Genomic DNA, 16,096 nt, shown 5'->3' with positions numbered 1-16,096 from the left:
AATGACTTATTTCCCATCGCCCACTACGTCTGGACACCTCACTCACAAAATATGACTAAAACAAGGCTTGCGAATGCCTGAAACCCTTTGTGCTGGTGTCCCACAGTCTTCCATCCAGTGGAATGTTCGTATTGCCGGAGTGAGAGCATGATGGGTTTCCGGTACCGCTGCCAGCAGTGCCATGGCTACCAGCTTTGTCAGAGCTGTTTCTGGCGTGGTCATGCCAGCGGCCCTCATAGCAACCAGCACCAGATGAAGGAGCACTCCTCATGGGTACGTACCATCACTTTCAAGGGATAGTTCACCCAAAATCGGAAATTCAGCCGTCGTTACTCACCCTCGTGTCATTATTTTCTTTCTTCCATGAAACACACACAAAAAAGAGATGTTATGCATATTAACCAAGCTGTTCTTTAGCTTATAATGAAAGTGAATGGTGATTTATATTGCTCTAAAGTTACAATAAACGGTCCATAACGGTACATAATTATAATACTCTATATTCATAGTGGAAAGAACAAAATTGAAGTCATTAATCACAGAAGCCGTCTTAGGTTCAGCATAGTGCTCCAAGGAAAATTATTGGCTGAAACTGTAATTTCTGGACACATTATTAGACTTTATATTTGTCTATTTTGCTTAAAACACTGAATAACTCAAACTGATTGTTTGCTAATGTTAGCACATTTTTACCCTATATAATGGCAGATGTACTAACAGCTTGAGCCAGCGCAAACCCTCTTTTGGCATTAAAAAAAAACTACTGTCAAGATTTACTAAAGACACGCAGTGAAAAGGCGTGGATACAGTTATTTTTGCGGCTGAACTTATTGCATATGCATTTGTAGGAGTTTCCCTTTAAGACGCACAATTTATAGGAGGAGAGTATTTTAATGAATCACGCAGCGCGATTTACTAAGGTTTGTAAAATGTAATGTATTCCTGTGATCAAAGCTGAATTTTAGGCATTATTACTCCAGTCTTCAGTGTCACATGATCCTTCAGAAATCATTCTAATATGTTGATTTACTGCTCTAGCAACATTTCTTATTATTATCAATGTAGAAAACAGTTGTGCTGCTTAATAATTTTGTGGATACAGTGATACATTTATTTTCAGGATCCTTTGATTAATAGAAAGTTCAAAAGAACAGCGCTTTTTTTAAAATAGAAATCTTTTCTAACATTATAAATGTCCTAGCTGAATCAGTTAAAAGTATGAATTTATTTTTGAAAAATCTTACTGACCCCAAATGTTAGTTTATTTGTTTATTGCAAAATTGTTTGGCCTTGAATCAGGGATGGATGAGCACCAAGTATTTTGTTTTCTGTTAAATGTCATTCTTCTCTAATTCAGGATTTCAAGGGGGTTCATGTTTTTAAGCCAATGAGTTATATAGATTACATTTTTAATACTCAAGCGTTGTTCCAAAGCTCAGTCACACTGCTGGAAATTACAGCTTGGGAAACGATTTGCACTGCCTCCCAAATCCAATTATAAGAGTTTCCCCCTCCCTCGTTCTTTCCACTCCGATAAAGATTTTTTTTCTAACCACAGAACAAGGATTTTGCTGAATCAAAGAGAATTTTTCATTAACTTATATGAAATAAATAAAAAATATATTTCTACATTAAATTATATCAAATGTTCCAGCTTCACATGGGAAGTAAGTCTGCGACTTTTTATGTACAGATCAAATATGTATTAATTCCCCTTTTATGCCACCAAACTACATATAATTGGATTCCATTAGAATTTTTTTTTTTTTTTCCAGAAACATACAGTACTGTATGTAACAGGGCTGTCATGATATCAGATTTTTCACACTACGGTTAACGTGGCCAAAAGAATTCACTGTAACGATATATCGCGATATCTATAGAAACCTTGAAAAATCTGTCAAATTCATCTTTACTTTGTTTATTTTGCTTTCTTTTTTTAGCCAATGAATCACACCATTGCATACAACAATTGGGGCTTTCTCTGGCTTTCTCTGGTCGGCTTTGACACTGCCTAAAAAAAAAACAGGAGAGAGAAAATACTGTGAAGTTCAACAGTATTTAAATAAGCTTTAACAACACAACTAATACCTTAATCTGTTAACTTGCATCCCCATTTGGAACCCAAATCCATAAAATGGCATACCCAAATTAAAATACATAGTTCATGAAGCCTTTGGACTTCAAACACTGTAGACTCATTTGAAAGAAAACATTTGGCAGCTTGTTGTTATATCGTCAGAATTAATTAAAGGGATAGTTCACCATTTACTCACCATCATGTTGTTCCAAACCTGTATGGATTTCTTTCCTTTGTTGAACACAAAAGAAGATATTTTGAAGAATATGCATAACTAAACAGTTTCTGGTCCCCATTGACTTAATAGTAGGAAAAAAAAAATACTATGGAAGTCAATGGGCCCCACAACTGGTTGATTACTGACTTTGGTTATAATCTTGTATGTTCAACAGAAGAAAGAAATTCACACAGGTTTGGAACAACATGAGGGTGAGTAAATAATGGCAGAATAATGTTCATTTTTGGGTGAACTATCCCTGTAAATGAATGAGATTTATAGAATATTTTTAAGATTTTCATGCTATGTGATTTCATTTAGAGGAGACTAAAATGCTAACCATTTTAGCTTAGCACAGCGGCAAATTGCAATTTATGAGAATAACAGCATATTTTACTCCAAAATCACGTTCTAGCATCAGTCGAATGATTGAAAAAACTTCCGTCTTTGAACTGATGTGGCTTCTTATCACAGACTGACTCAGAAATGATTATTTTATTGTATTCTATGTAAGCATTTTTTGGTTGTCTTTAGTATATATATTTTTTTGTTCCCGCTCGTTTTACAGAAGTCTCCAGCAAAGAAGCTCAGCCATGCCATCAGTAAATCACTGGGCTGCATGCCGATGGGAGAGCCTCCTCATCCCGTGTTCCCAGAGGCAGCGGAAAGACCTCAGGACCTCGCACACACTACGTGAGTTCTCTGGAGTGCTTATCCAATCACATTCCCCTTTCTCAGCTCTACACTACATGCACATCTCATATCATTCATTCACTGCATTTCTGCGTGACTTTGACCAAACTACTCACATCGGCTACGGTATACGAATGCCAAGTTGATCCAGACAGGTCTTTCGGTTCGGTTTAGACTTCTCATGCACGTTTTCAAATGTGTATATTGCAGTCAGGTCATAATAATTGTAATCACGTCCTCTTGTCTGAAATTTCACAGTATTTGTTTCTTATTTCTATAGCGAGAGAGAATATTGATCTGCAGATCTGTCATGGGAAAGAAATGTAATTAGGAAATGCCAAGAAGAAAGATATTGTGTGTAAAAATACAGTATATGGGTACAGTTTTCTCGTTTACTGAATTATAAATATCGGGGAGCTGAATCAATCTTGCCAGACCTTCGCTCTCAGGAACAGGCTCTGGTCTAGAAGTACTTTCATTAAATGACACGAACTTTAGGATTGATGAAGACCATAAAACTACAGAACATATGTGCCCTCCACTGGAGGGAAAGTGTAGCAGATTTACGGTGTTCATTTATGTTTCTGATGAAGCACCAGCGTTGTTTGATTATGAACCATGTAAAATACCAGTATTATCAGCTCTGATAAAAATAATTTTATATCATCATGCACACAGTGTTTGAACTGTGGGTGAGGAAAATGAACAGCAGTAAACCAAAATGTTTCAATATGAATGTAAGAATGTAGTCTGTGATCATTTATTTTAGTCATAATCCTTGTCTTTTTATGAAAATGATTGCAATCATCATATTCATACTTTTTGCCAGTTTTGTAATGGCATATCATTTTAATGAAAATATCCAAAATAATCAAACTTTAACCAAAAAAAAAAAAAAAATCTAAACATTAAATTGATCAAAAGGGACAGTAAAGACATTTATAATTTTACGAAAGATTTCTGTTTCTGTTAAATGCTGTTGTTTTGAACTTTCTCCAAGAATTCTGAAAAAAATGTTTCAAAGCACAGCTGTTTTCAACATTGATGATAATAAGAAATGTTACCAAATCAGCACATTAGGTTGATTTCTGAAGGAATTTTAAGATATATTAAAATTGTAATAATATTTCACAGTATTTATTTTTAATAAATACAATCTGAATGGTAGTTTATGTATAATTCATTATTTTATGTGAATTTATACAATGCTAAAAATCATCATTTGATAAATTGCATAACTGGTGGTCAGCATTAAAATCTGACCTTGAGGTTAGACGTGTCACCAACATCACAGCAGTCAAAACAAAGTGCATAGTGCTGTTTATAAAGTGCAGAAATATGATGTAAAAATAAGATTTACCAGTCCTTAGATGGCAGCCGGGCAGACGGTCTCCTGTGGGGACGAAAATAATAGCTGAAGTGCACAGTCATGCTCCAGTGGCATTTCTGAGTTGGCAGAGAATAGCTGCACTAAAACTGATGGAGTTTTAAATTTAATATGTACCTGAGGCATATCCCCTCGAGGATCCCGCTCTGCATCTTTATAGAGATATATAAGCTTTTTAAACCAAATGTTTCTCTCAAACATTCCCTTTGACCCTTTCTTTCTGCAGCAAAGGAATGCTGGATGACTGCCAACAAGACAGCTTACAACTTTTTTTTTAAATCTATTTTTGTGTCACCTAAATCAATAGCAAAATTGATTACTTTCTTAATGCACGTTCCAACATTCCTGGTCTTATTGAACAATAGATTTTTGCACATTATTTCAATTTTTTTTAAAAGTTTGTAATCCTTTATATCTAATACTTTTCTCCACCTCTAAAATGACTGGAGAAGGAGAACTCCGGTCAATTTTAACATTGAGCTAATTTTTTTGTAAATTTGGAGTGCTATCAGTACAGAGAACAACGATCGGTGTTGCCTACACCGTGTTATCCTCTTTTTAAAATTTGCACCCTGTTGACTTCAATGGGGCAAGTTTTAAACCTGCTTTTAGCCTCTTAACATCCTTGATGTGTCATTACAAGTGCCCAGCCATTGTGAGTGATTCCTTCAGAGTGAACACGGTGAATCTGACTGCAGTAGATGTGAAAGATATTAATAAAAGTGATGTTAATTCAGCCAGCGCACATACCTGTATTTTCTTCCTGTTTTCAGTCGAAGTCCACAGTAGTCGATTGTCGAGTTCACGCGCATAGGTGTTGTTACCTATGATCACGCGCGTGAACTCGACAATCGACTACTGTGGACTTCGACCAAAAACAGGAAGAAAATACAGGTATGTGCGCTGGCTGAATTAACATCACTTTTATTAATATCTTAAAAAGCAGGTTTAAAACTTGCCCCATTGAAGTCAACAGGGTGCAAATTTTAAAAAGAGGATAACACGGTGTAGGCAACACCGATTTTTGTCGTTGTTCTCTGTACTGACAGCACTACAAATTTACAAAAAAATGAGCTCATGTTAAAATTGACCGGAGTTCTCCTTTAAGGTACACTGTAAAACAATTTTTTAAATGAACAAAATTTAAATAATTAGTTAATACGTCATCAATCCTTCTTCCAAAAGGTGTTTAACTATGGTAAGCCTATTATAAGTGTTTTTATTTTAGACCTATCAGGATGGTTTTCGCATGAAATTGCGTCACTCACTCGTGCGTGTTCGTCATATCCATAAATAGAGAAAAGTTGCTGCGGCTACTTTGAGTAGCATAGGTTAGTTGTCAACGAGCGAGAAACCTCCGGAGAATCACCCGTTTAAAAAAAGTGTCGAACAGTGGAGAGTCTGCTGGCAAAACAGGACTGCGACAGAGCTCGTAATAAAACATGAATCAACATTGACTTAGCTTTTCAGGGATGGCAAGAACTGAGGGATTCGAAATGTTGTAAAAGCGACGTGGATATGGTGTTTTTATTACTCAGCAGGCGAGTAAGGTATTTTATTGAACAGAAAAAAATTGCCCTATGTAGCTCTCTGACAGAGTTAATTGTAAAGCATTATCTATTGTGAAGGGTAATTTCATTATGGGTTATTGTAGCTCTGTGCTGGAATTTATTTTCACGGAAATATCGTGTCTATTATTAGGTAAAGCTACAGTAACGTTAGCTAGTCAGATTGAGATCTTTTCTATCGAAACTGGTTTTTATCTCTAAGCCTCTTTATTAGCAGGATTACCACATTCATCCGCACAGTCACGCAGAGCGAAGCACAACCAAAAAAATTTCTTCCTCAACATGCATGCAGTTTTATTTTTTAACCACTAGAGGGTGGTCACATATTGTACATTTAACTGACGAATCATAAATTCTCTTTTTACTTTCAACCTCAGTCACCATTCTGGTGTATACTGTACTGTAATGCCCACTTTCATAATCCAATTAATTTCTGTTGGATTAAATAAAGTACAGTGTGTAATTTTTTCCTTTTTTACTCATATCACCTTAAAATAGATTGCGAATAGCACATCATGTTGTCTGTAGAGTCATCTATAAACATTTAAAGTATACTAATTAATTTCGGCTTATGAATCATCAGACATATTGACATACTTTATACTGACACCTAGTGGTGTGGATGTAGAATCACTCCAGAACAAAACTTTGTGATCTGAGTTCTAGTTCCTTACTAGTCAACTAGTTTAGATGTTGTTTTAAAAATAAATATATATATATTTAGCTTTAATGTTTTTAGTGACAATACTCTGAAGGGAATGACTTCTCAGATACATTTTTTGAATGTTTAGTACAGAAAAACTCAAATTCATCCCCTTTAAAGGCCTGCCAGTACAGTCAAGCTTAAAGCCTATATAGCAGAACATTTACTGGCTTCAACAATAATTTTTCATTTGACTTCAAATTGTCTGTTTTTATTGTACCCATTATTTGCATAATTTCTAGGTTTCAATTTTGTGTGTTGACTTTGATGGTTTTGTACAATAAAGCTATACTGTATTTAGCCTATATATTTTCTGAATATCTTTAAGTTACCCAGTTCAAAGGCTGCACGTTTTTAATCTGCACTTTGAAATCGAACAATTTAGACTTTGTCTCTTACCAGTCTCAGCTTACGCCACTTCAGTTCTTTTGATGATTCCAGTGGTGTCACTCTTGGGCCCTTGCGGTCGACCCCTCTCTAGTTTATGAGGTAGGGCTGGAACTGCAGTCCAGGATGATCAGTCACCGTCCGCTCTCGGGTCCAGGAGGCACATCCAAGGAATCCTGCCGACAACGCCAAATTGTTATGGCAAACAATTTTCTATTACTGAATAAGAGACAAACATGTAACAATTGTCTTTTAAAGATTATTTATTCCCTTGCAAGGAAAGGTCAGCAATCATAAAGTCATACAAAGTATAGTGCAGAGTGTGACCATAAGAGACGGACATCCTTCCCTCTTTATAGTCCCTACTCCCCCCCCCCCCCCCCCCCCCCCCCCCCCCCAAGGTTATTTCTCTAGGACAAATGAAGATACTTCTTAGCCATAACTAACACTTCGTTAGGACAAATAAAGATACTTCTTAGCCATCTTTTCCTGCTACCCTTGAGTGGAGCCCCTCTGTCTCGGTCATAAATTCAATCACACATTACTTTTTGTCAAGTCACGTATACAAGGTCATGCACATACATACATTCATAAGGGTTATTAACAGTTCTTTGATCCATCAATGTAGCAGAGAATCATGAGACTCCACATGCAATCCCCGTGCATTTTACTACCTTAATCTAATTACTATGAATATAAGAAAATGCACACATATAGAACATATTAAATTTCTTCCACAATGTATACATGCATATGGATGTCTAGGGCTTTTTATTTAGCATCTAACTTTTAAAAGCATGTGCATTCTGTTGGTTTTTATACAGAATTAAAGATCTCTTTAAGATATCTTTAAGATTAAATATGTATTTTTGTACACTCCTTGTCAAAAAAACAAAAAAAAAACAAAGGCTAAACACTCAGCTTTTAATTGTCTTAACACAAATTATTGCTCAGGAAATTAGCAAAATTTAAGCAAATGCATTACTTAAGTCATTGCTGTCTCAGAAAAACATCAAAGACAGAATGAAGTATTTGGCAGAATATGGGAAGTTCTGTGTGGAGTCATAATAATGAATCATAATGAAACACGAGTTGCATGGCTATGCTCCAGAGCGGCGTCTTCGAAAATCTGCTGGGAAATATAATTATAAATGCATCTCTAGCACAGTGAAGCAGGGAGGAAGAGCTGTCATTGTGCAAGGAGCCTTTTTAGCTGCCGGTATTGGTGAGCTACTTCTCTGTGAAAAGTCATTTAATGCTTTAAAGTACAGGCGAATATTGCAGAATGGCTTGCTTCCCACAACTGAAAAGTTTTCTAAAGAAAACTAAAGAGGGGAATGATCAGATTGTTTTTTCTTTTTACAACAATACATTGCTCCTACTCAAATTGCAAAGACTACCAAGACGTTGCTTGAGAACATTGGGCAGAGTCCAGATTTGAATCTTATAGTGAAAATTTGGTCTCGCATTAAACTAAATCATTCTTCAGCTACTCATGAACTGTTTAACATTGAGTGGAACAACACTGACTCTTCTTCCTGTAAAAAGCTGTTTGCAAGTTTACCCACACGGCTTAAAACATTTAAAGAAAACAAAAGGAAAGGCTATTGGATGCTAAGTTACTTTATATACAGTATTTGTACAATTCTTGCTAATTTCCTGACCAGTGATTTGTGATTAAAATGGTTGAGCATTAAAAGACCCCTAATATTTTGCCGTTTTTGGCTTGGCCTCTTTTCTTACACAGGAAGTGTATATGTTTCCTACCCTGGAAATCCAGAGTTCTCGCGAGAGCACAATTTGAATTTGCTCAGCGAGTCACTCTGGCATTGAGTAATGATGCTCATTAACTATGCCCTTGTATCCGAGCTGCACCAATCACATCGGGTTATCTGATTTAGGCGGGCCAGAGGCGAGCTAAACAGATGATGACAGCGCTGCGACGTCGAAGTCATTAGTAAACATGGCTATGGATGAACACCAGTTGTTTGAAACTTGGCTTTTTATCTAAAAGAGGAACAGAAGACGGCGCTTGAATTGTTCCTTTGCATAGGACGTTTTTGCTGTTTCGCCGACCGGATACGGCAAGAGTCTAATCTACCAGTTAGCTCTGCTGGTAGCTAAGCGTATGGGGCTTGTTGTGATTGGTCGCCCCTCAAGTTGGGCGATTTTCATTACTCAATGCCAGACCCTTAATCTTTCGGATTTGGGTCTGGATTTCCAGGCTATATATGTTTCCTTAGATCTGTTCTAAATTATATTCTAAACACAATTTTGTATGTAAATCAATGACAAAATAATGTATCTCATCATGTTTAAATTTTACCATCTCATTAACAACTAGAAGAGATTCAGGCTTAAAGATGAGATTGCCTTTGAACTCACTGTGACCAAAGGGCACATTTGCCAGCTCGAGTTCTGCTGCCAGCGTCGTCTATTTATAGTTCACATTCAGATTGCTAAGCAATTAAAACTGCTCTTGAAATATCCCTTTGTACCACTCAAATAGCATCAGCTTCAAATAGTCCTCGTGTGAATGACTTGTAGCAATTTATTTTCAAATAACCCTTCCTATTTATGGAAAAAGAGAGCAAGAGACTTTCGTAATGCTTTCTTCAATTGGCCGTGCGACAATTAGAGATGTGAACGAGTTGAATTAGAATAGATGAATATCAGAGCTTGATTACAATGCAGAGCACATTTTTTACACAATTTAAAGACATGAAATAGCATTCAAAACCCATTTAACTTCTGTAATGTGACACATTTTGGAATGAATCAGGAATTAGATTAGAAAAGTATGTAAGTGAAGTTTTGATAAAAGACTAGAGACATACATTTTTCCCCTTTAATGTACACAGATAAATTCTTTAAAATAAGACAATTAACATGGTCACGCTTTAGATTAGGGTCCAATTCTCACTATTATCTAACTATTAACTACAACTTTAGCCTCAATAAACTCTAAATTACTGCTTATTAATTGTTAAGGGATGTAGAATATGGTCATGTGTGCTTTATAAGTACTAATAAACACCCAATGTCCTAGTAATGCTAATGAGCATTAATGCTAATGTTACCATTAATGCTAATGTTACCATTAACATATTACAAAAGTAAGAAAGAGGTTATGATTTCCTGTATGCATTAAACATGCACTCTGTGTGGCTTCTCCTTCTGTCACATATTGTCCTCCTAACTTATCTAAATGTAGTTTGAGGTGCCTGCGGGCCACTCCATCCCTTTAGTGCTAAATCAATCTCAAGCCTCCGGCGTTTGCTGTTTACTATGACTGTGGAATGTTACAATCCCACTTTTATGGACTCGGACAGATATTATGGTCTGTTCCATTGACAATCTCCCTCAGCTCAGAGATGAATGCATTCTTATATTGGGTATTGAAGGAAATGGTTCTGTTGTGATAACTCTTATCAGTGTTGTCATGTTATATTATTAGTTAAACTTGGCAATGCACATACTGTATTACTAACCTAGACTCATTGGAAACACATGCCTCTACCTTTACATTTTTGATCCAAAAACGTATCTATACATATAATTCACTGAAATGAACTCTAGAGGCAGTAAAATGGCAACACATTTTATTCCTTTTCACACATATTATGATCACTGGGGTAGATTTCTGTTATAGTAAACTTGCTCGATAGCTCACCTGGTACAGCATTGCACTTGCAATGTGGAGCGCTCAGAGTCCCATGAAACTCGAGTCGGTCAGAGAATTGTAAGCAAGCTAAAATGGCATACTTGTTTCAGTAAATGTGTTTATCTCTCGTTTGCTTTTGTTAACATTATAGGTTGGGTTTAGTGGTTGCATATTATTTTCACATGCAATAGCGCATTGTAGCGCCACTCACAGGACATTTAATTTCCGAACTGCTGTGATATGTACAACAAACCTACGTAATAATGCAGGGATGACGTATTTTTGTTGGCTAAAGCCTGGAAACGCGTAAGCATTTTAGCATTTCCGGTTCCATCGTCCCAAAGTCAATGTTTTTTTAATGTGTTTTTGGTTAAATGTTTGAAATTAGGTTATGGTGTTGTATAACTATTATTTCTCAAACTTTCAGTGATTTTTTTTTAAACAAAGACTGAAAGAGTTGTCGGAAACTTAGTGATGGTGACGTTGAAGTCATGTGACTGGAGTAGTTTGATTAAAGCCTACATTTAGCTTTTGACTTCTGCCTATTGTATTTACTCTTCAAAATTCATAAAAGTTGTGTTCATTTGTGAAGAATCGTAAGCTTTTGTTAGTCACAGACCTTATTTTCTGCAATAATCCAAAAGCCAATAGAAAATCCTATTGGGTTTTTGTCGAGGGAATCAGGGTGATGAAACTTCCAGGTTGGTCTCTAAAAATTCATCATCCCTATGCCACTCTATGGCCCTGTCCCAAATGACACACTTCATGTGCACTTGCAGTCTTGTGGACTTACAACGGCCGCCACGTGCATGTCTGTTATGTCCTCAAGTCCGCAGGGTGTCCCATTTGTCATTTTAGGTTTCTTTGCTGGCCGTTGTAAGTTACTCTGGGATGTAACTCCTTCTGGCTGATATTTTATTTTGGATTTAATTTATTCAAATTTCTTTAACCTAATTATTACACTATTATCATGATCCTCTATTATCATGAAAGCTCCGCCCCGTCATGACCATCTCTTGTACTGTGGGCAGTTGGCAGATCAGTGTTACTGCCCCGTTACTGCCCCTCACAATTGGTCAGCATAGTGTTCATGTTGGCTTTGACCTCAATATGACATCCATCAACATGATCCTCCACATCCCACTGTCACAAGCTGCAGGCTGCCTGCTTCTGATTGGTCAGAACAGAGAGAATCATGTCTGCCTGATCAAACAGACACAGGAACTCTGTGACAGCCTTGTTGTTGTTGTTTTTTAAGTGAGATAAATTTCTCTGATGACCTACTGGAATGTTGTTTTTCTGACAGCTGATGGCATATGAAGGCAAGCCTTTCAGAGTTCTTTAGGACATGCTGAACCTTAGGCAGGGACAGATGTCTCTGACTAATTTGCAGTGAATATAAATGAATCAAAATGCGCAAAGCATAACGTTTTCTTGAACCGTCAACAGAATATCCGTGGGTTGTATGTAATGTTAAATTGGTCTATGGCACTCTTTTTTTTTTTTTGCTCAGATCTAATAATCAATTAAAAAATGCAAAATGTTCTTAGTTTATGAATTAAAAGTCATTTTGATATTTTTGACATGTCGATAAGTGAAACAACTGTCCTGATATCATAATGAAGAAAAATGACTTATTGAATAAATGAAATTCTTTTAAAATCTTAAACAGTGTGGCATAATCAATCAATAATTAATTATTAATTATTTTTGCTATATATGTGAATAATATTAAGAATGTGAAAATACAATTAATATTACAGTATTTATGTGGTAAAACTTCAGTCTGCCAAGTCAATGCCATGTGTTGGGCCTCCCCAAAAATGTATTGATGTTTAGGAATTGATATTTGAAAGAAGAAAAAAACTATTATTTTTTTTAATGATGATTACGATGCCATTGACCCCAATACAATTGATCACTTTTGAACTATGAATTAGTTTGAGACCAAAAATGATCATTCACAACTAATTACATGCTATAGCACAATATTGCAAGTTTGCACTGATGCACAAGCAAAACAAGGCCAAGAATGAAGAAAGTCACTAAGGTCAATGTGCATACACCATTCCTCTTTCTTTTATTTGCTTAATCAGTATGAATTAATGCAGCTGAAATAGACAGTGACTGTAATAAACAGCCAAGGTCATAAAACACTGATGTTTCACTGCAGGTGTGCGCCATGGTCCCAGAACCAGAGGCATAAACAGGCTGGAACTGGCAGGTCATGCATTGATAACTTTCAGCAGAGACGGGATATTAGATGCTCCATATTTCTCCAGCTCAGGCTCTGTGAAAGTACTCACTTCATTGTAATTAACCAGAGGAGAAGAGTGGCTGTGAACGGCCCTTGATGTAATTCATTTGACCTCATAAAAAAGACGTGAGTGTGATTTTTGCCTCCCCCTCTGCTGTGGTCAGGACATCAGATGAGTGAATAAATCTACATTCGTAGCACGTCTGACATCTAAGACTCGTCAGTCTCTGGCTTTGAATCCAGCGAAGTTTGCTAATCATAGTTTAGAAGACGGTTTCATCCTGGTTTGATCTGCTTGATGAATTTGAGTGGTTGGAGATTAGCTCAGATGTGGCTTATGTGGTTCAAATGAGAGCTGAAGAGTCCAGATACAGTGACTGAAGTGATGGGGTGGCATCTGTTTGTTACCTTTTCATAATTATAGGGTATCTGGGGCCGGTGCAGGTTTTTGCTGTGGTCCCCCTCAGTTGAAATCGTGGTGAAAGATCCCCTTGCAACTCTTCCCTCCCTAAAATATAAAGTTTTATATATTTATGTACACTGTGTGAGTAAAAAAGTCATATTATAGAACAAATCCATTTAGATTTATTAAAATTAGTTTCATATAATTATATTTAAACTGTCATATGTCACACCTATACAGTATCAAATTAGTTTTCAATTAAATTAAATAATTTTTATTTGATTTTAATATAATTTTGACATTTCATTTCAAGTCAAAACAAAATGTTACTTTTTATTATATTAAAATATACAAATATTATTGTAAATTCTCTTCAGTGTTCCCCTTGGTGTTTTTTGCTATTTATAGTTCAGTAGATGTATAATTCAATTAATATTTTTAATTAATAAAACAATATATATATTTTTTTACAACTATCAAAATTAATTCCTTCAAACCACTGGTTTTGGAACAAATTTCTTCCAAAACAAAATTTCTACCAGCCATGTTTACACACAAAACCCATTATATCAGAAAATATGCTAGATTAATTTATCAAGTGAATGTACCACATGTGCCATTCACACACACAATGGCTTTTCCGTCTTTTATCCATATTGCTTCCATTCACACATCAGCGTCAAAATTCTGTCATATGCCGGAAATGACCTTTAAACAGTTGTGCCATTTAGCGTCTGTCCAATTTGTTAACATTTCTTTCCACGGCGTAGATAATAACAGTTATTGACACACAACTAAATGGCATTGGAGTATCGCATCAGTTTTCACTTTGTGATTGTCTGGAAAAGGCTTGAAAATATTATCAAATGTATGAAACATATGTCTAAACCAGCCTCATTATATAAGTCAGACAAACTGCCAACCAGTCAATTTTGAAAATATGTAGTTTTGCACTTGAAGTATGAGACTATTGTTGCTGTGTAGGCAACGCTCTGTATAGGAATTGTGTTGTAAATGAAGCTCTCTTCTGGAAAAGAGGGATTGTTTTGTATTATGACTAATGTGGGTGGCTGGAAATAAAGATTGGAGAAATTTAAATGTTCTTAGGGAAGAATATGGCATCTATTTGTGAGTGGCGGAAAGTGTGTGCGTCTAAACGGTGGAGCCGGGGGGAGAGAGAGAGAAGAGGAGCGAGTAAGAGTGTGTCTGGATCGTCACCGTGTCACGTGACTGTCAGGTTTCCTTGGAGACAGCAGCAGTGTTGTGCATTGAGATGCTCCTTCAGTTGAGCACAGAACAGGACAGGCAGCTGGACAGAGCGGTCACCGCTTGCGTCTCGCCACTTCATAGACGGACACTCTTTGCCTTGCGGGAGGGTGAGTGAGTAATTGCATTGAACAGAAGAGCTTTAAAAATAACAAAGGAGACTTTTGTATTTTTAACTTGCAGTTATAGTAAATGTCCAGCATGATTTTCTTGCCATGTGTTGGATCACTTTTGCTCGATGCTGGTAACTATTTCATTCAAGGTCTCAGAAGGATGTTCCAGTTGAAATACGGTGTTCCACGAGTCGAGTGACATGACGCTAGCAGCCTCAGGGAACATTAACATTAGGACGTCTCAGTAATACAAATGCACCGACCCTCTGATTGACTGAACTAAGAATCCTTTGGATGTTTCGTTTCATTTGAAGAGATTGTATTTTGGATTGCAGTAAACAAACGTCTTCAATATGAGCAGGGTTCCCACAGTCATGGAAAACCTGGAAATATCAAGGAATTTTAAAATTGTGGGTTACAGGCTCGGAAAAAGTAAAAAAATCCTACAAAAGTTCTGGAAAGTTCTATAGCGAATATAGATGTTTTGTTTTTGTTGTGCTTAATCAGGAATTGGTTGTGTGTATTTTAACACCTTTTTTTCTTAAATCCCTATATATTAGTCACAAATGACCTTGTGGGCATATTTAGGGAAAATCCTAAATATTAATCAGTCAAAAAACAATAAACATAAGAGACTAGTGACTGATAAGGAAGGGACGTTTCAGTAGGTCTGTTTTTGTATGTACAAAAGCCTACCGAATCTCATGAGAAAACGTAACCATTTTATGAAGTGGTGATTTCGTATGAATTCGTACAATGTGATGGAAATGTATGATTTTTAGAAAAAGAAATGTAAGAATGAAGGTCCACCCCTAAACCTAACCATCAGTGGAATGTAAGCAGATCTTACGAAAGTGTGCAAATTTACGCAAATTAACCACAAATTCGCCAAAACATAAAATAGTTTCGAATTGCGATGAGAGTGTGTCGACAAAATGGTTTTTAATGTCAATATTTTGAAACTTCTTGAAATCTTATGAAATGAAAGGAAGTGATCTGATCTATCATGTGTGTACATCAGGACTGGCGGGTATCGAGTCCAGATGGATCCCGTGGCACTGTTTACTCACACAAATTACCTTCTGCAATGTCACCCCCTCCTGTTTCTCCCAACCTTCTCGGATTTCTTCAGCTTTAATTAGAATTCCTCTAAACCCTTTTGTCCTCTCGTTAACTTAATTAAGTTTGGGCAAATAGCATTAAATTAAAACGTGTGCATCTTGAAGGCGATTATGACGAGGAGGTTTAACGCGCACTCAAACTGTGTACTTCAAAAATAACATGACTTCTTAGAGCGGTTTGATGTCCCCTTGCGCGTTTGGAGAGCTTAGAGCGGCATAAGTTTGTGGCTATGCTTG

At 36.5% G+C, this 16,096-nt stretch overlaps 1 protein-coding gene across 7 annotated transcripts in view; it reads left to right on the top strand.

Annotated features, from left to right (window-relative positions):
* The window catches only part of dtnbb (dystrobrevin, beta b), a 47,808-nt gene that overhangs the window by 16,196 nt on the left and 15,516 nt on the right, over positions 1-16,096 (top strand). For all 7 annotated transcript variants that reach the window (XM_079852878.1, XM_079852880.1, XM_079852879.1 and 4 more), the window contains exons 9-10: positions 107-273; positions 2,866-2,990. In XM_079852878.1, coding sequence (XP_079709004.1) covers positions 107-273; positions 2,866-2,990 — 292 coding nt within the window. The remainder of the gene's footprint in view (positions 1-106; positions 274-2,865; positions 2,991-16,096) is intronic.

Source organism: Squalius cephalus, assembly GCF_949319135.1.
Source record: "Squalius cephalus genome assembly, chromosome: 20".
NCBI classification, from domain to species: Eukaryota; Metazoa; Chordata; class Actinopteri; order Cypriniformes; family Leuciscidae; genus Squalius; species Squalius cephalus.
The sequence above is the reverse complement of the archived record's forward strand: the minus strand, read 5'-3'. Positions and strand labels throughout refer to the sequence as shown.